The sequence below is a fragment of the Perna viridis genome, chromosome 4, assembly GCF_037379345.1.
Source record: "Perna viridis isolate PV_CMFRI_1.1 ecotype Kerala chromosome 4, ASM3737934v1, whole genome shotgun sequence".
NCBI lineage: Eukaryota > Metazoa > Mollusca > Bivalvia > Mytilida > Mytilidae > Perna > Perna viridis.
This window is the reverse complement of record NC_142448.1, coordinates 43,345,753-43,365,753: the sequence shown is the minus strand read 5'-3', so window position 1 is coordinate 43,365,753 and position 20,001 is coordinate 43,345,753. Positions and strand designations below refer to the sequence as shown.

At 31.5% G+C, this 20,001-nt stretch overlaps 2 protein-coding genes across 2 annotated transcripts in view; one reads left to right on the top strand and one right to left on the bottom strand.

The window, feature by feature from the left end:
* Positions 1-78: 78 nt before the first annotated feature.
* Positions 79-13,656, bottom strand: LOC148620188 (tetraspanin-33-like). Its single transcript, XM_088580867.1, has 9 exons — positions 13,511-13,656; positions 12,421-12,606; positions 11,606-11,680; positions 10,859-10,963; positions 10,046-10,195; positions 8,883-8,927; positions 8,039-8,149; positions 6,551-6,656; positions 79-5,669 (listed from the first exon to the last, which is right to left on the bottom strand). Exons 1-8 carry the CDS (start codon positions 13,637-13,639, stop codon positions 6,558-6,560), a joined length of 900 nt encoding a protein of 299 aa, XP_088436993.1. The 5' UTR covers positions 13,640-13,656; the 3' UTR covers positions 79-5,669; positions 6,551-6,557.
* An 18-nt stretch (positions 13,657-13,674) lies between these two features.
* LOC148620187 (uncharacterized) overlaps positions 13,675-20,001 on the top strand; it is a 41,677-nt gene continuing 35,350 nt past the window's right edge. Inside the window, exons 1-3 of the mRNA XM_088580866.1 lie at positions 13,675-13,831; positions 15,067-15,173; positions 17,776-17,895. Coding sequence (XP_088436992.1) covers positions 13,783-13,831; positions 15,067-15,173; positions 17,776-17,895 — 276 coding nt within the window. The 5' untranslated portion in view covers positions 13,675-13,782. The remainder of the gene's footprint in view (positions 13,832-15,066; positions 15,174-17,775; positions 17,896-20,001) is intronic.

The window sequence follows — 20,001 nt, the reverse complement described above, 5'->3', positions numbered from 1 at the left end:
CTGATTTCAAGAGTAATGTCCCTCACCCTAGGTCTACCTACTTAAGTAGAAGGTTTTACCAATGTTTGAAACAATGAATGAAGTCAAAGGCACCTTTTATTGAAGCAAAAACAATTTTAACATTGGTAAATATATGTAAAATCAGATCTATTGCAACATACCACACTTATAATATCAATTAACTCTCTAAACTACTTAATATATTAACTATTAACAAGTTTTTAACAGTATACAACACTAAAAACAAATTATATTGTTAAACTTAACTCACAAAGAATATAGACATATTAATTAAAATATGATTTGATAGGAGATTAGCCATAAAATATATATTTCTTAACAGAAATTGTCATAAACAATGCATGTACTGGTCCATGAATCATAAATTGTGCTGAAAGGGAGATAATTTGATATGTTTCAATCTACAATTTTCCATAGAAACATTCTCATGCCATTACAATTCACAGATTCTTTTCATTTTTCTAAAAATTATCAATTATATGTTTCATTTTACATGTTTTTTTAATGTCTAATAGGACAAGATAAAGTAAATGTAAATTGTACAGAAAGGGAGATAATTTGATAAGTTTCAATCTACATTTATTTTTTGCAATAATAAGTACTATCAAAACATTCTAGTACCATTATATTTGTACTCTTAAAATTTCAAGCTTCTTTTCTTTTTCCAAAAATTATCAATTAGTAATTTACATTCTTTTACTTGCTTGAGGAACAACTTAAAAATCAGAGTTATCTCCCATTTGTCTAAGTTAATATTGGCCTCTACTGGCAGTGAAGAGATTCAGGGCAGGGTAGTCTGTGTATTACAGTTTCTCAATATTACACATGTAACAATGTGTTAAAGGAACAAGAAATGAGATGATATGCTTATCTAACAGCTTTGATAATGAAGATTTAAAACAATTTTTATATGAATAAGTACAACTCATCTTCAGATATACACATGCAAAGGAAAATGTCCATCACCTGACGTTTACCCACTGATAAATTAAAACATAGGTGTTAACCTTCAATGATTTTCAGATTTGCAGTTTTTTTTTCACAACATGCTTTGACAGAATTGAAGTAATTCATTAAAATTTAAGGCTGAAAATTCAAATAAGACATGACAAATTTATGCAAAAATATCCTGCTTTGACACAAGCAAGTATGTGGAAGAATGTTGAGTTTTTCATGACATATAGAGAGGTTCACACCTATGGTTCAAATGTTTTACACTATACATTTGTTAAAATCAAATTTACATGTTTGTCATACTTCTCATACATAGTCAAACTAAAAAAAAATAACAAACTTAAGGCCATCCTAAAAATGGTTAGCTGCTTATATATAAATTAACTGACCTTAAAAAATTACCAACTGAAATTTATTTCCTTCATTTGAAAGAAAAAAATGTTCTAGTTTCTCTTTTAATATGAAGCCCTTCTGATTTTCTACAGAGAAAAATAATACACCTACCTACTAACCTCAAGTGTAAGTCTCTGTAAGAATCAGGTGGTGGGTGAAACATGGTGTGAAAAAAAACCTCAGCTATTTGAAAGTTTAATTTGACAATTTGCACCATCAGAATCAAGGAAAAAAGACAAGATTTTCCATATCATTTTAGTAAATTCAATAATAGTTTTATAGAAATGCACTGAAAATTAATATTTCAAGTGCAGATAAATGTGTCAAAAACCTAATTTTTCTAACATTTTGTTGAATAATTTCTGAGTAAATCCAGTGATGAAGAGATAAAATAATGGTCTTTCAAATAGAGAAAGCACCCTTGAGTGAAATTTTATTGTCAGATCGGTGGGGTTTTGACATGCATGTTTCTGATTTTTCCCATTTTGCCTGATTCTTATACTGACACTTAGATACTACTTTACAATCAGCATTCCAATTTCAAGTAAACCATTCTATTTTTAAGCTTGGCCTTATCTATGTAAAATAAAGTTCCACAACAAGTCATTCACTTATTTATAAATATAAGATAGTAAAAATGGTCACTCAGATTTCACACAAAACAACAGACTTTAAGTAAGGATTGGGATGATATGCTTATTAATCAACCTTAGAAAAACCTACAACCTTCAAAATCACATTTCAAATAAAATAGAACATAGGTCATATCAAACAGTGATAAAAAAAAATAGAAATTTCTGTAATTGCAAATAAAAAGATGACTTAATGATACAGCTATTGAATATTTTTTTCTTCTGATTTTAAAACTTCAGTTTGATTGGCTGGGGAGATAAATCATTTGAATCTTTGATATGGTCTCACTTGCCACTTCCAGGTCAAAGGTCACCCTCTATATAATATCATAAACACAGTGAACCGAGATCTTTGCATTGTAAGAGCATATCCTGTGTGTATGTTGATCAAAAGTAGTCAAAATAAAGATGAGAATGTGTACTTGAAAATCATACCTGTAAGTAACTTAAAAAATGTATGAATATTGTTTAAATTTGTGAGTAATTTGTCTCCATGCTGTCAGTAGAAAAAATAAAAAGTGTGGATTATCCAAGTAAATTTTGTGAAAAATTTCTACGATCAATTTGAAAGCCTTATTCTCCAAGCTTTGCAATGGTATGCAACATAAAGATGTCATTTGTCCTGGGAATTGACAGTGAAACTTTGAAAATTACTTTTTAAACATGTAAAAGAATAGGAAACTCGGAAGTGGTTAGAGAGACCTATATCATTAATGCAAAGAAATTTTGAGATAATATAACATACACTTGCCTTTAATTTTGCAAAGATATACCATGAGAATGGGATGGTGACAAAAGTTTTACTGTTCAATATCGGAGAAAAAAAATCATGCATGAAAACATAACGGCTAAACACGGACTAAAAAATTTGTTCTGTTAAAGCAGTCCAGTTAACAGGATCAAAATGGATTGGAACTTGTTCTACACTGAGACTTCAGAACATGTCTGATTTTTGACAAGTTTTCTATTAAATAAGTGTTTTGTTTAGGCAAGTTCCACAAAAAATACAGTAACTACCTTACAAAATACACAATAAAATAAATGTACTCCTTACAAAAAAAGGCAAAAAAACAACCAAGATCCCTTAAAGATAACAAGTGAGACAGAACAAAAGAAAGACCAACAATACAATCCAGAATTTCCCTCGTATTTTACTGAAGTAAATGTACAGGTCGATTCATTTTTCAAATTTTCTTTAATGTAGCAATTATTTAAAATAAACTAGGTATAAAATATACATGTATCAATATATAACAAGACATACATGTTTATTTGGAAAACAAAAAGAATGGGGTGATTTATACAGATTAAAATGGGAAAAAAAGATATATTAAAGAAAATGCTGTATTTTTATTATTGCACATAATGAATTTGATAAAAAAAAAAACTTAGGTCTTTGGCTTTTATGATATGTATGAGGAATCTTAAGGCTATTCAAATTGAATTTCTTAGTTATCAACCCATGTTGTACAAAACCAATGACAGAGGAATTCTTATAAAATTTGTTTAATGCCCCATAAAGATAGGAGAGTGCTTAAAGGGTGGACCTTCTAGATAAAGAAATGAGGGTGTACCTAAAAACAAAGAAATCATTTTTCTTGGCCTTACCAAATAATCAAGAGGCTCCATGAAGCATTATCCCTCTCACCTGGTAAAACAGTGAAAACAGTATAACTAACATTGAAAGACCCTCTGAACACTAAAAAGTTCAAACTATTTCACAGCCCAAGCAATGATAATGTTCATGGAGAGAATTTACCTTCCTTTGAATGAATGGCCATTACCTGATGAACCTAATGATAAATAGCAATCATTGACAATGTTAGTTTTTAATACAACAAGAGAATTGAACTTTTAACAGCCTATCTCTCAGAATGGTGAGTATTATATTTTACTGTTTTGGCAAGTTAAGTCTCAGTATTAGTCTTTATAAAAATCAGACAGAAGGTGATTCATGCATGTCAAAAACCCACTGAACTGACTTCTATTTCTTGTTCAGAAACAGTTGCTGATCACATAATGAGTCTTAGTTTGTCATTAGATGGTTGTCCTTTTGAGATAAAAATTATACAGATTATACATCAAATTGGCTCTTTGCAAGAGTTATCTTTCTTGATTTTGATTGATTTGGTTAAATTTAGTGGGAGATAAATGTGTGTTTTCTCAAAAATGCAGATCTGAATACAGAAATGATAATCGTTCTGTAAAATATAGCATATGTAGACTGAAAAAGCATTGTTTCTTTGGTGGGTTTTCCTATACCAGGAATCACTTTACCATTGGCAGTGTCTGAATTTTATGTGGACTGGTATTTAAAAATAAATACTCTCATGGCCAAAATTGAACATTATATCTAGTGGAATCTGAGAAAAAGGCTACATAAAATGTAAGTGGAAGACCATGCTTAGTAATTACTGAAGATAACAAAAAAAAACCTGGTCTGGGTGAGTGAAAAATGAGCAAAACTGGCCTGGCAAGAAAGTTAAAATATCATTTATAAAAGATATGTAAAAAACTAACATTTTTAGTAAAAAGTAGAAACAAATATCCCAAATCTCTACACTAACTACAAAAACAGAGTAAAAGATCTAGTCGTACATGTATGATGTTAATAAATATAAAGTGTAGTGAACTTGAAAAATTTGGCCACAGTTGCCATCTTTTGATGTGGTTTAAGAGTTTATAGAATTTCACAATAACCAAATGTAACAAATATATAGGAAAGGACTTACATCGGCTTTATTTGCTGCCTAATTCCATTACACTTGTATCGTATAAAACATGATTTGAATTAATCTAAAGAAAATTATAATCTATCACAATATTTTCTTTTTGAATTGTGCCTGAAAGTCTACTATAAAGAATAACTGTAATATTTTTCTCTTCTTATGGAGAAATAACCTCAATCAGGTGGTGCAAACTATATTAACTGCATATAAAGTTATTTAAAAGTGTACACCAATAAAAAAAATATAACAGTTTGCAATACAGGAAATCATTGTACATATGGTTTCGGTTGCTTCATGTGCTGATTGCTAGTGCAATACAATAATAATACGATAAATAATTGGAAATAGTGAATAACCAAAATAGTATCACTATTGCCAAAGAACACCAAGATTTAACAAGTGTGCGGAACTTGTTCCGCCCATGAGTTAAATCCTCAAGCATTCTTGGCACGAGTGATAATATTTTGGTTATTCACTCTTTCCAGTTAATTATCCTATTTATTATATAGATTTTTTTCATAATTTATCAATATTTTCAACATGAATTTTTAATTCTGTGATAGGCAGATTGATATTAAAGTTGTGACATTTTGGCGGGAGAAAGTGCGAGAGTGAAATTACCGAATTTATTTCACAGTGAGAATTATCTTAATTTATTACACTGAGAACATTCGATAAAACACTGCCATCTATATAATAAAACATTTTCTCAGTAAAAAAGGAACAGGGTTTGTGATTTCTTTGTATCACATACAACAATAAACGTATATTATTAAAACAATTATCATCCACTAGATTATAATAAACAAATTCTATCTTTGATTAGCCTAACTTTACAGATTCTTCCTTCACTGGTATTTAACAAACTCTATCTTGACTGGCCTAAATCTCCTCTCTCTATCAAAGGCACTTGGAAGAGGCATGATACATACACAGCAATCTGAAAAATTATTCAATTAAATCCAGCAGCATTCCAAATTAATCTTATTCCTATGGACAAAAGTGAATACTATTTAATGAACTAGAAATATTGTGAGCAAACTCACATGGAGAATGCTCCACTTCATATGGACTCAGAACATTATAAACGCTTCAATAAGACTATCTTCCCTTGCAGTGACCTTATATAAATCATCTACCTTCATGCACATCTACAAATATCACTTAAACTTTCATATAAAATTTCACTGAAGTCCATTGTGAAATATAGGAACAGCATCAACAAAAATCCTGAAGTTGGAGTATCCCCGTTTGTAGGAATAATTGTATCCTTCATGCACATCTATATATGATGCCTAACATTCATAAACAATTTCAATTTTGTCTACAAGGTTTTATTATTTAAAACTCACAAATTAACTTATCTCCCTTTGCAAGCATCCAGCAATAAAAATCTTCTTTAATGCACATCTACATACAAATATATGATGTATAAGTTTTCTAAAAAACTTCAGTTAATTTGAAACATTAAAAAATGTAACTAGACAAAAGTATGAGACCTTGAAAACTGTTTTTTTTTTTTTTTTTTTTGGTAGGTAAAGCAACAATATCTGCTGGCCTGAATATCTGTTAAAATTAACATTCAGTGGAAAATATTAAGGTTTCACAGGTAGAGTTGGTAGCAGTCTACTAGAATGCCTAGAACTGAGTGCCAGGGCCCAGTTATTCGAAACTTTATCAACTGGATGAATATTTATCCAGTGGATAAATTGTATAGATTGCACTAGACTTCTTCAGTGAATAAATCTTTTGATCCACCAGGCCCAAAATGTTTGGTAATACAAAATTGTCAAATGTGAGGACAACTTTCTAAAATAATACCTTGTTACTACAGAGCATCATTTTCATTGGTCAAGTCCACTGTAAACCAACTATGATATTCTTTAATCTTTCTCAGAAACAGGAATGTCCAAACTAAACCTACGACCTATAAATTAAAGTCACACCTTGATAAGGCTTAGTTCCTGACACAGGCATGCATGTACAATTCTATGTTTCATCAAGCACTGTCCCATTTAAGTGCCGTTCACTGTAAGAATCTGACAGTGGGAGAATCATTGTTGAAAAAACATAAAGTTTTTTTTATGAAATCTTATTCAAAATGTTACTTGAAATGCAGAAATGGCATTCATTTATTTTTTAAGTGTCAGTTATTCCAGGTAAAAATTATATGAAATGCACTGTAATTTCATCGTTGAAGGGAGATAATGCTTTTTTCTCAGATCATTCTCTTATAACTGTTAACTCTCTTTTCTGCATATTGTAACACTTCTAAAACGAACAAACTGTCAATTCATTTTCAATACACTATGTGTCCTTATTGTCAAATTTGGGGGTTTTTTCTGAGCACAATTCATTATTTTTCAATTTTGCCTGATTCTTACTGATTTCAGCACTTAACAACTTAAAGCCCACACACTTTCAATCTTATGTAATGTCCTTAAAATGAGAATGATTTAATCAATAGTGAAGCAAAAATTTGGAGTACATTTATTTGGGATGACCACCCAAGTACAATAGCCATATACCAATACAGAAACATGGCTCAATCAAATAAAATCAAATACATGTTTTTACTGCTTTCATCTACCCCGGACATAACTTTTTATGAGCAAATTGGCAGGTGTAAAACAGAGGACGCTTACCCTATCAGCGCTCCTGGCCCATGCTCCCAGTTTTTAGTGGAGTCTGAGTTGCTCATTTACTTTTGTAACTTTGTATGTATTATTTTAATTACTTAATGTTCTTTGCTATATATGTCTGTTTTCTATGTTTGGTCTTTGTCCTTGGATAACTTTCTTTTGATTACCGCTAGAACCTTGGTTCCCTTGATTACTCTTTTATTACTGCTAGAACCTTGGTTCCCTTGATTACTCTTTTATTACTGCTAGAACCTTGGTTCCATTGATTACTCTTTTATAAGGTCTAGTTGCTTTTCAACAACTTACTACAAGATAAACATCACATTATCAACTATTATGAATGTTTAGTTGTATTCATTATAAAAAATTTGAAATAAGGCTAAAAATAGATATGTGAACAGCTGTGTTGACACTTTGACTGTCCACAATATCCCACATGGGTCTAAAATAGTTTTCCCACTGACTTCTAAGTGGTACACTGATTGAAAAGTGCAAAATCGACGAAATACAGTCAAAATTTTTGTGGGTATCAACTTTTGTGGTTTTGAAAACAAAAAAATAAACATTTCACATTCATGCATACATTTTTTTGTGATTATTTATCCAGGGCAAAAATAGCAAAAAAATAGTACATCCTAAAAAAACAAATCTTTACAGTATTACTAACCTGTGGCAGTGCAAGTCCAAATGCTGTTCCACCAATCAGATTCAACCTTTCTATCATCCAACCAAGAAATTTATTATAACAGCCAGATTTTGTTCTCAAAAAGTTAGCAGCCTAAAACAACCAAATGTAAACTAACGTACCTCCAAAATTTTTAATCAAATCAATAGTAACAAATTAAACAAAAAATTGTTCATAAACATTTCATTCAAAATGAAATAAACTGGCATTAAAAAGCAAAACAGATTAAAAGGAATTTTAAGGAAAAAAAAACAATGTATCCAGAGATTTTTATAAGCTTCTTAATGGCCCTTAAGTAAACAGTAAGACAAAATTTGCTTATTAAATAGTTTTTTTTCTAATCACCTTTTTTTTTTTAAAGAAGAGGAATGCCTTTCCCAAAATAATCATATCAATGCAAATATATACAATACCCTTAGTCTAGTTAAAGACCAAGGATGAAATGGCTCATTGCGATATCAATGTATCATGATACTTTTGGTAACGATACAATACGATACATTTGATTGAGGTTTCGATACAATACAGGTCAAAATATAACTTTTTTTTTTCAAACAACTGATGAAATTACTATGCAAAAAGTAAAGTAGAACATGTCGTGTGAGGAAAAACCCGTTAAACTTTGTTCAGATAAAAGTTATAGAATGAAACCTTACCAACAAAATTCATCATTTTTAAATCTTTTTTTATTTCAAATTGAAGAAAATATTTAGGACAAAATGCTGTTGTGTATCGTATCACTATCCATTTACCACAATATGTTTTGTATCATGAAGTAGATTTATTGTTACAGCCCTATTAAAGACATGTTTCACTATGTATTTACCTCACTGGGCTGCTTAAATGTACAACTATGAGATACACCAGGTGCCTAAAATAGACCAGTCTACATGTTATACATATTTCTTTAACAAAATGATATGAATAATCAACATATATATATATCATTTGATACAACACCATATTGATATCATGATCAAAATTTTAACAAGAACTGTGAAAGTACTTTAATTCGTGGATACCAATTTTCATGGATTACGTAGGAAATACAAGTTTGTACATTCTTGATTTTGTGGTTTTGAGGTTTTCAGTATACATACGAATAAAAATCTCCTTTTTGTTGGGAACCTAATTTCATGATTTTGCCTACACACAAGAACCACGAAAATTGGTACAACACAAAAGTACTTTCACAGTAACCAAAATCCAAAATAGCTAATACTGACAGAGATCATCAAAAAGTCTTCAACAAGTGTGAGCCTATACCTATAAGTAAGCTCTGAAAGACCCTGACAATAGAAGATTTACAAATTCCCATTTCCACATGGATTATGAACTTGTCAAACTTAATAATTGGATAATCTCCCTTTTGCCAGATCTGACAATAATCATTTTTGTTTTATGCACATATGCTTTTGATATTCTACATTCATAAGAAATTTCATAAAAATCCATTGAATGGTTTAGGAGTTGCCCTTGATACAAGGATGGACAGTAGATAGATGTAGAGATTCCTATACTTCTCAAAACTTAGCAAGGGGAGATAATAAGTATGTGTAAGATGCAGAAAAGAAAAAATTCTACCATATTGAACTGAAAATATATTAAATCATACAAAATAAGTTTGTGCATCCTAGTTAACTGTTGAATATGTTTCATATTTCACATGTTAATAAAACTTTTTAATTTACAGTTGAGAAAACTGTAATGATTTTTATTTAAAGTTTTCTAGTGTTTCAAAATGCTCTAATTATCCTATATTGTACAGCAGGTTATTTTGTTGGGTGTAAAATTAGGGGATTTTAAGGCAAAAAGTGATTCGAAAAATGCTGCCCTTTCATATTTTGGCAGATGCTTAGTGGGTCGCCAAGTACAAAAGCCAAGGGTTAATATTTTGCATAAATTATTTTGGGGTTTTCAGACAGACCCCTAAAATTAGCACCCCACCAAAATAACCCATTGTAAGGTAATTATCCTATAAATCCTTACCACGGAAATTCTACAGCATGTTTCTGGGTATACACAAATATACTGACAGTTGTGTTGCAAAGCAGTTGCATCAGCATAGAAACACCTCTGTTTACAGACAGCTAAATAGTTATTGTAATCAAGGTAGGAGCTCATACCACAACAGGAATACTGAAAAACAGATTTGTCACAGGACTTAAATTGGGTTTGTGCACAACAATTAATATCATACAAATTCATCAAATGTCAAAAGGATGAAAAATTAGAAGAGTTGCTAAATTGAAATAATATCAAAACATATATTAAAAAGCAATCAGAGTAATTGCATTTGCAAACTGAAGCTAAACCATTTAACAGACTTAAATTACCTTTTGCCAAATATTTTCTTCACCTTACACAGGGGCGGAATAAATTTTACATTACATCGAGATTATCTGGATTATCCTCCTCTAAACGTTCTATTGCTCTCTAGTTAGGAACAAAATATGCCTGTTTCCTGCTACCCTACCTACCCATTTTTGTGAGTACCCTAAACATTTTATGGCAAATTTGGTTCAAGCATTATCAAAGTCTAGTTTGTTTCCCAATCAATTCAATGTCAATTTTTTTTTGAAAATTTTCCCTACCTAATCTATCTTTTTCTTGCTAGTAGCAGGAAACAAGACTATTTTTTTTTGCTGCCTTATTTAAATTTATGACTGATAGAAAGTTTAATTTTCTGTCTCAATTGTCCTGTTCACTGCCTTAGGCAAATCATCAGGTGATTGTCATCCAATGAAGGGAAAACTAATTGAATTACCTGAAGTTTACTGTTTTATTTGTTATAAAATTCACCTTTATTTGTAAAGTATGTACAGCCTGTTGCAAATCAAAGTTAGTGTCATAGTTCCTCTTGCTAAAAATATCATCAGCAAATTCAGTAGCTTTCACACTTGTAGCCTGAAAAAAATGTAACACTTGAACTGACTTAAGTGTCAGTCTCTGTAAGAATCAGGCAGTGGGTGAAATATTGTAAGAAAACACCAACCATTTAGACAATTTAATTTTACTATTTGCAGCAACAGAATTAGGGGAAAAGACCAAAATTGCCATAGTATTGTGGTAAATTGAATAATAATTTCATTGAAATACCATACCTGCCAACTTTTGCAAATCCACAAGGGGGTTTTTCAGGCATGGTGGGTGAAAGGACAATATTGTGACATATTTAGCAAGCTGTATGGGTTTTACTGTTGTAATGTATGAATAAGACAACCACTCCAGTAATACATGGCCTTTTTCAGCATGCAATGTAATGAATTGATGTTTGATGTTTCAAATAATGAAATGGATTGATAACAGATCTCAACATAGTCACATCAGTGTATAACATGTCATGCCCTTTTAAGAAAGACTTTAAATTTGTGATTCTGAGAAGAATCCTGGCATCAGCAATGATAAAAGTTCAATAATGCAAGTTTCTATTTTGGCTTTTTCAAGTCGTAACTTCATATTTTTGCCATAACAAAAGCATGGCAATAGTTTCTGAATATACAGTATTAAGATTTTCTGTAGATTAATTTTCATGTAACAATGACTTACACGTTCTCCATAACAAAATACGAGGACTGCTAAACAAATCTGGCAAATGAATGTGATGACTGACACACCAAAGAACTGAAAAATAATGTTATGTGTTATAATACACAAAAGCCTAGCTTTGGAAATGTGCAAAAGAATATAATGCATGTATGCTATTTGGAATTTTCACAATGAATATTACATGTTACTTTAAACTTGCACTGCTTACCAAGTTCAGTAAATGTATTATTTTTTGGTGAATTCTGTACAGTGAACACATTCGTGGGCATGATTAGTGTTTTATAGTGTTAATAATCAATTTTACATTGACTATTTTTTGGCACTTTTCAGTCCATCACAAAAAATAGCAAAAATTAGTACACTGAAAAAATTAATAGATTTACAGTAAGCAAAGTATATCCAACAATTCTTATTATGTATTTTCCAATAGTAACTATTCCGACAGACAGTTAAATGTAAAAATAAATGGCCAATTACACATTTAAATATCATTCAATACTGTACCATCATTCCACATTTTTCCAAATGAAAGCTTACAAATGGTATTTATTCTTAACTCACATATCATCCCATACATTTTCATAGGTTCAAATTTACTTTCAAGAAGGTCCTGGATGTTCCCTAGTTTTAAATCAAGGGTCCATCATTCCATGTGAGGAAAATCAAGTCCATAAAGTATCAATGAAGGTTCAGGACCTAGGGTACATTGTAAATGAAAGTTCAATGGTCTGAAAGAAATTTGAACTCTTGATTTCATGAAGTACTTGTAGGTTTATTCAATCAAGTTCTGAAATAAAGCTAAATAATATAAGTACCAATTTCAGTAGTACAATATTTTCTTCCAATGTCCCAACACAGCCACACAGTCCATTAATACTGACTACCAAACCAATAAATATTAAAATGGCTGTTGGCAAAGCCAGCCATTTCTCAAGGGCAGATAATTCTCTCCTCTCTACTTCAACTAAGATTCCTATGGCAAGAAGTACAAGACCTGACAGCTACAAAATACAATGTATCTTATTTTACTAGATGTAATTGGAATTTCTCAGGATCTCTTATTGTTGAACATCAATGTTATATACAGTTTTCAAACTGTATTACAAGAAATTTTGTAACATGTTGATGAATTTGTTCTTATTTGAATTTGAATTGTGGAAGGTCAATAAACTGAAAAATGGTTTGAAATACTGCATACTGTAATTGAGGTGAATTATGAGATTTTGAACAGTTAAAAATATTTGGATTGAGCTATAATTGCCTTCCAGTGTTTTCATTTGTATTTTAATACAATGCATGTATGCATGAGGAATTCCTGAAAAGTACCAAAATTAAAACTAGGGAAAGTTGATTTTGGTGAAAATTGATGAACTTGCATTCCATTTTTTCTAAGTCACAGGGTCATTACTCCTGAATGTTGACAGTAATACAGTGTATTCCATAAAAGAAATTGACTTTTATTTTACAGCATATATTATTATCATTATTATTGAAAAGATTTGGTTGAGTGGTTCATTGATTATCAACTCTAAGGATTAGATAACATACATTGATTCATTTTGAACTTGAACTTAAACCTTTGATCTGGATATCAGATATGTAGTTTGAACATGTATGCTAAAAGGCTTAAAAGATGCATGTTGAACTGTTTAACAAAATATTTCTCAGCACCTATATATGAAAATGAATTCAATTTGTGCGATACACTAGCAAACTATTTGTATTTTCTATACATTTGGAAATAAAATAAATTGGTATTAAGTGAAATAAAGCATCTTAACAGTCTCTTAGCCTTGTAGCTGATAACCAACATGTTTACATTATTCAAAATAAACATGTGATGATAACACAACGCAAATATAGAGAATTATTACATTAAGGGCTTCAAACCTTTTCATTACTAACCAGATAGATCAGAATATATATGAAAAAGATCAATTTGCGACAACTGTGTGAATTTCTTGCACATAGTGGGTGAATTTTATTTTTACGTCTTGGTCGCTGATTCTGTGACCTTCCCTCGTCGTCCGCCATACTGCACTATCATGTGATTAATCGTACGTCGTTGCAAGTCACGTGTACTAGAAATATCTGTAAACCGAAATATTTTATCAGATAGTGATAGCTGTGCATGTCCTTTTACTCTGAATAATTTGGAACCAATATAACGGGAAAACATGATCTGGAAATTGATATTACTGTGTCTTTTTTCTTCTTCAGTCTTAGGTAAGAAAATAAACTTGAACTTACAATCGATACAAAGAGTAATCAATAGAAAAACCAAGATTCGAGAAGAAATCAAAAGAATATAATCCAAGGATAAAGACCCTGCAGATAAAACAGACACACACAACAAAGAACATAAAACAACCAAAATAATACGTACAAAGAAGCAATATCAAATGAGCAACTCGAACTCCACCAAAATCTGGGAGCATGGATAATGTGCACCGGTTGGGTAAAAATGTAATTAATGTCATAACTTAAAAATTGCAATTTTGATATGTGAATTTTCCTTACCATTTCATAATGCTATATTCAAATCATATGCATGTAATAATAAACTATACTAGGAATAAGTGTCGGCTAATTGGAATACCTAAGTATTAGATCAAGCTATTTTGACCATTTGCTGCATTTTTTTTATTTAACCAATTAGACGCTATTTATTAACCCTTTTAAAACGTATAACTGGTAGATATAAAGCTTATGGTACAGATTCAGTTCAGGACTATATTACAATATTTTAAGTGTAAATTATTGTAAGAATCAGGCAAAATGGAAAAGTTAGCAACATGCATATCAAAAACCCACAGTTCTGACAACATGGTGTTTTCTCTAATTTAAAAGACCATTCTTTAATCTCGGCATCACTGGAATTGCTCAGATTTTTTTCAACAGAATATTAGAAAAATTAAGTTTTGGCAGAGTTATCTGCCTTTGAAATGTTCATTTTCAGTGCATTTCAATGAACTTATAAACCCGATTTACCAAAGAGATATGGAATTCCTGTCTTTTTGCTTTGACTCTGGTTGTGCAAATAGTCAAATTAAACTTTCAAAATGATTGTTTATTTCATACCATGTTTCACCCGTTACCTGATTCTTACAGGGACTGACACTTAACAATAAATTTACACAGTCCATTAGGCTAATAAACACTCCCGAGCGAAATAACAGTATAACACAGCAATATAGTACAGATGTGGTCTGGTACGGTGTGATACTGGTATGGACCGGAACTTTTAGTATTGATTACAGTACAGTCGATCCAGTACAAAAATAGGACACCAGGGAGTGTAATGTACAGCCCCTGAGTATATATTTTTAATACAACCTGCAGTACATGAAAGGACTTTGAAAAAGTTTCATAGATAGTTTCAACTTTATAAATATCGCTAGTTTTCTAAGAATATGAATGTAGAACAGCAGTTATATAAGACGTTTCTTTTTCTATTTCAGGGGCACCATCATTTAACGTTAAAGATAATAAGGATTATTTAATGTGCCAAGTATGTCACATCATAGTAAAAGATATGCAAGTTCTGGTGACAGAAAATGCCACAGAGGTAAATGATTTAAAAAACATCAGTGGGTGGGTCCAGGAATAGGGTTGGGTGGCATATTCCCCTTGCTCAAACTTTGTTAACTTTTATTTACAAAATTGGGTATAAATGAGCAAATAGTACCCTGGAACCCTCTTTTTGCTATTTCTGGGTAGAAATTTTATCCTTCCTCTTGATACGTTCTGAAATATACATATGTGTTGCTTTACAGGTTTTAAATACATCTAGTTGACATTTCTCTACGTACATGAAAGCTTCCTTAAACCGATATACATTCAGGTTAAAGATTGTGACATGTTTGGTTAAAACAGGTGTTCATTTTTTACAGGCTCTAACTACATTGACACTGACGTAAAGAGAAGACTTAGGTTAAGGGACATAACCCTTGAAATCAGTGATATGTTTGTATCATAATCAATTTCACCAAAGCCTTTTAAACTTTCCTTTGAAACAGAATGAAATAAATCCAAGTTACTTTGATGCTTACATGAAATTGTTGTAAAATGGTCAATACAAACGTTCCAATGTAAGAGTTGTGTCCCTTACCTTAGTTCTAGTTCCTTAAAGGGACTGTAAAATAAGCCTGGTTTAGACATCTGGAGTTCATCGATTTATTCAAGATTCAGTTTAAACGGGTTTCCCTGTATATATTTTTATCAACAATATCCGGATTGAAACATTATGATTAATCTCGAATATAGAGTTTAATTTTGGACTTCAAAAATTGGTTCGGTTCAGACAAGTGTTCGGTTTACCAAAGTTAAATTACACGTCTGTTGAAATAAAGGGACTTCAAAAAGTGTCGGGTTCAGACAGGTGTTTGAATTTTCATGGTTCAGTTTAGACAAGTTTCATTATACATTTGTATATTAAAAGATGTGGACTAAGATGTAGCCTACGGAAAGAATTTTCATCGTATATGTATTTACTCATTTTAATAGGTGCGACAGTGTTTGCTGTAAACTTGTATTTAATTCATTTATGCTATCAGTTTATGTAATATATCGAAAATTATTAACCGCAATTGAAGCAGGAGGTTTAGAGCTAGCTTTGTAAAACCTGGCTTAACCCACAATTCCTATTGTAAATGCCAGTACCAAGTCCGGATCACGTGGAGATTTCAAACTTTCCGGTATTTAACTTAATTTTACCAATTGGTAATTCTTTACTATTATATTTATTTCATCAGTTCGGTAATCATGTGATTACCCTTTATCATTATAATCTATATCACATTTTTCCCTGATGATCTTTTTAAATATAATGAGAATCAATGAAATGTTTTGAAAACTTAAGTACCAGTCCACATAAAATTCAGACACTGCCAATGGTAAAGTGATTCATGGTGTAGAGAATGGTTTTTCAGTCTGCAAATGCTATACTTTCACATAACGATATATTATTTCTGCGTTCAGATCTGCACTTTTTAGAAACTCATGCATTCATCTTCCACTAAAATTAACCAAATGAAACCAAATCAAGAATGATAACTCTTGCAAGTGCCAATTTCATGTACAATCTATACAGAATTTTTTTCTCAACATCTCAACAACGAAATGAAAAGCTAAAACTGGTTATGTGATCAGTAACTGTTTCTGAACAAGATATGAAACTGAATTCGGTGTTTTTTTTTTGACATGCAAGAATCACCTTCTGACTGATTTTCAGAAAGACTGCTACTTAAATAATATGTTTGACAATTTCGAAGAGAGCTTTATCATTATATATACAAGTCAATGAAAATATTCACTGAAATCAAGTGCCATTGTTACAATTTTAGCAGAGGAATTACTTCGCAAAGCTGGCAAATGCCTCCGGTTTTACTTAATAAAATCAGAAGTCTTTTTTTAGCAATTCGCTGAATGAATTACATGTTGGAAAAACATTTTTGAGGCAACCGCGATCCAAAACTCACAGTATCTTGAGTTGTCTCATTAAAAATGTTATCTATGCAGATTAGAAGAATATTTTCAAACTTAAGATTGTTAGCTGCTCACGAGTGCAGACATCAATGTCCTCATATAAGGTACTTTATGATACGCATATGCACGTGTTGACAAATGCATTATAAAGAACAAGTACTTAGTAGAATGGGTTCCAATACTTGCAAGTTTATGCATAAATAAAACAATATAACTTAGAGTTATAACAATAATAAAATAAAATGTCTTCGTTGATCCACTTGGGCCCAAAGTCGATGACATAGATAAAGGGTAATAATAAAAGTGTCCAACTGGTAGGCAAATTTAGGCAATAGTGAAAGTATAGTCAAAAGCAGAAATTTCCATGGATATAACAAATGACAGTTTTATATATCAAGGCAAAAATCGGAAAGTTGGAAACTTTCAGCAAAAATTCTGACATTTTAGAGACGGTTGCGATGGAAATGATTTAAAATATTATTCTTCTAAATTTGACAATGCATTGGGCAAAATTTGCCGAGATGTGCCAGCATGGTAATGTAACCATATTAGCTTGCTCTATTTAACTTTACCGGTTAATTCAAATTCAGCGTATTATTGTAGTATGGACATTTAAGTCAATTATCAACTAAACGTATTTGCTTTTAACAGTCAAGAGTCATGGTCTAATTTTTATTTTGCAGTCACGGGTAGAAGGTTATCTCACCGACATTTGTAACCGATTAACAGCTAATAATGAAGCATGTCTAGACTTTGTAAAAGACAATATTGCCAACGTTTTTACAAAAATACACGATGGATTGGTAAGTAAGTATAGGGTTGGTAGCATATGAGATCATAGTTACTGTAAATATCTATTAGGGATACTTAAAAGGTGTGAAATAGTTGCTTGCTGAACACGATTATCACAGATAAAAAAGTTAATAAGAAAGAAGTATTGTTTCTCATGATTATCGAAAAAAAGATAAATAGGTGTTAAATATTTTGATAATATGAAAACTACTGAGGAAAAGGCAGTGGCGGATCCACAGCAGGTTGCTGGTTGTATTTTATAATTTAATTATTGGATCGAAAATTTTTCATTTTCATGTGTAAAATTGACAAAAAAAAAGGCAAATAATGTCCTAGCACCCAATTTTTCTGAGAAACATCGGCTGGCACCGCTTCTTTAAAAGTTTCTGGATCCGGCCCTGAAAGGGTCAATAATCTCCTCTAGGCAATACGCACAGGTGTCTGTCTACAGATCAACGACATTTAACACCCTCCTAATTTCGACGTCGGTGCGAGACTCGTAAGAATAGTTGTGGTATTATTTGTTGCATAATTTTAAGGATTATAGCCATCCACAGAATCATCATGTACAAGGCAATCCTAGTACTTAATTCCCATCGAATTTATTTATGAGATTTTTAAAGTGTTTCATTATGTTTTAAAAATAATTCTTATGGTCATAGGATTGGTTAATGTCATTTTGGCGCGCCATGTGTCAAATTGAAAACAGAATGTGGTGTGTATCAATAAACAAGGTAAAAAACAAACGGATTCTACTTAATATTAAGAATTGATTTTTTTTTTTATTTCTGTTAAATATAACTGAAATAATCTGTTGAGTCTGATGCCTGGATTTCAATAATTTCAAATAGTAGGCCTAGGCTATATGTGTATCTTGGGCACCAAAAGAGGGGAGTTTCTAGGGATTGACGTTAACTTTTTGAGTTCTCGTCTTATCAGGTTTTACTTGCCCAAAGTGAAAGTTAAGCTATCATCTACTTATAATCGGACAGTTTTAATAAATTCATTAAAACAAGTAATTAAGCTGACTTGAGAATAAACGTTAGTTGTTATTCCTTATAAAATATTATATTTCTGTATTTAACACATAATTAGATTAACATTGTACCATCATATAATTTTCACGCTACTGCCAGTTTACACTTCATAGTTCTGTAAGATTTTGAGTTTTTCCTCCAATCCTCCCGGAATGAACATATCATTTATCTATTATACATGATAGTATACTTAATTTTTTCATTCACCTGTTCATTAACCTTTCCTCTCCCACGGTACAATTGTTGAGATACCTGTGGCGGATATTTCAAAATTTTGTGTTGCCTGCCAACATTATTTCATTTGCTATACTCAAATGTATATATATTTTTCATACATGTATATGTGTTGTTTACATTGATATTGGATTGTACATATAATATACATGTATTTCTTATTTTCAGGTCAGCCAAAACTAAATAAAATCTTGCATGTTTTTGAGTGACTTATTCAGTCTAGCCGTAATTCATGTTGATAAGTTGACCTTTGGACAGTTATAATTAAATTTTTACTTGTCCTAATATAAAATTTACTTGTCCCAGTCAGTGGGACAAGCTTTAATGTCATACCCTGCTTTCTTTGGCTAAAATAACTACCGTCCATGAAGAAGTATATTTTCGAGACAAGAAAAAAGTTTCTCAGTTTTAAAGCTTTAACCATAGGGTTTGTTGTTGGGGTTTAACGTCCGAGCAGCAATATTTCAGCTTTATTCAGACGATGAACATGAAATTGATGATAAAATGAACATGAAATGATGATGAAATGAAAAAGGGATTGGACACAAGGACAAATTTTGATTGCAACTGGAAATGGGGAGAGGTGGGTTGGGTCGGGCAATTTAGCCTCCTGTGGCGGAGCCCTATGGTTCCTACTCCTACCACAGTAGTGTTCTTTAACGTTCGAGGAACCTGACATCTTTCCCAACACGGTGCACCACTGAGGTTTGCGGTCAGGTTTTCCGTATTATAGCCTGACAACCCCAGCATGTAACACGCCAGGGATACCCCATTCCACCACCTGGGGCACACATCCCAGTTGCTTTGTGGGCAGAGCGCCCTGGCCCCCGGCTAGGGTTCTGAACA

What these genes read in the sequence shown, in the direction of transcription:
- LOC148620188 (XM_088580867.1), bottom strand. Translation starts at nt 13,639, where the DNA reads ATGGCGGACGACGAGGGAAGGTCACAGAATCAGCGACCAAGACGTAAA. An exon ending in CATGCTGTAGAATTTCCGTG is followed by an intron (nt 8,928 to 10,045) that starts GTAAGGATTTAT and finishes GGTCTATTTTAG; the next exon opens with GCACCTGGTGTATCTCATAG. An exon ending in CATTTAAGCAGCCCAGTGAG is followed by an intron (nt 8,150 to 8,882) that starts GTAAATACATAG and finishes TGGTTGTTTTAG; the next exon opens with GCTGCTAACTTTTTGAGAAC.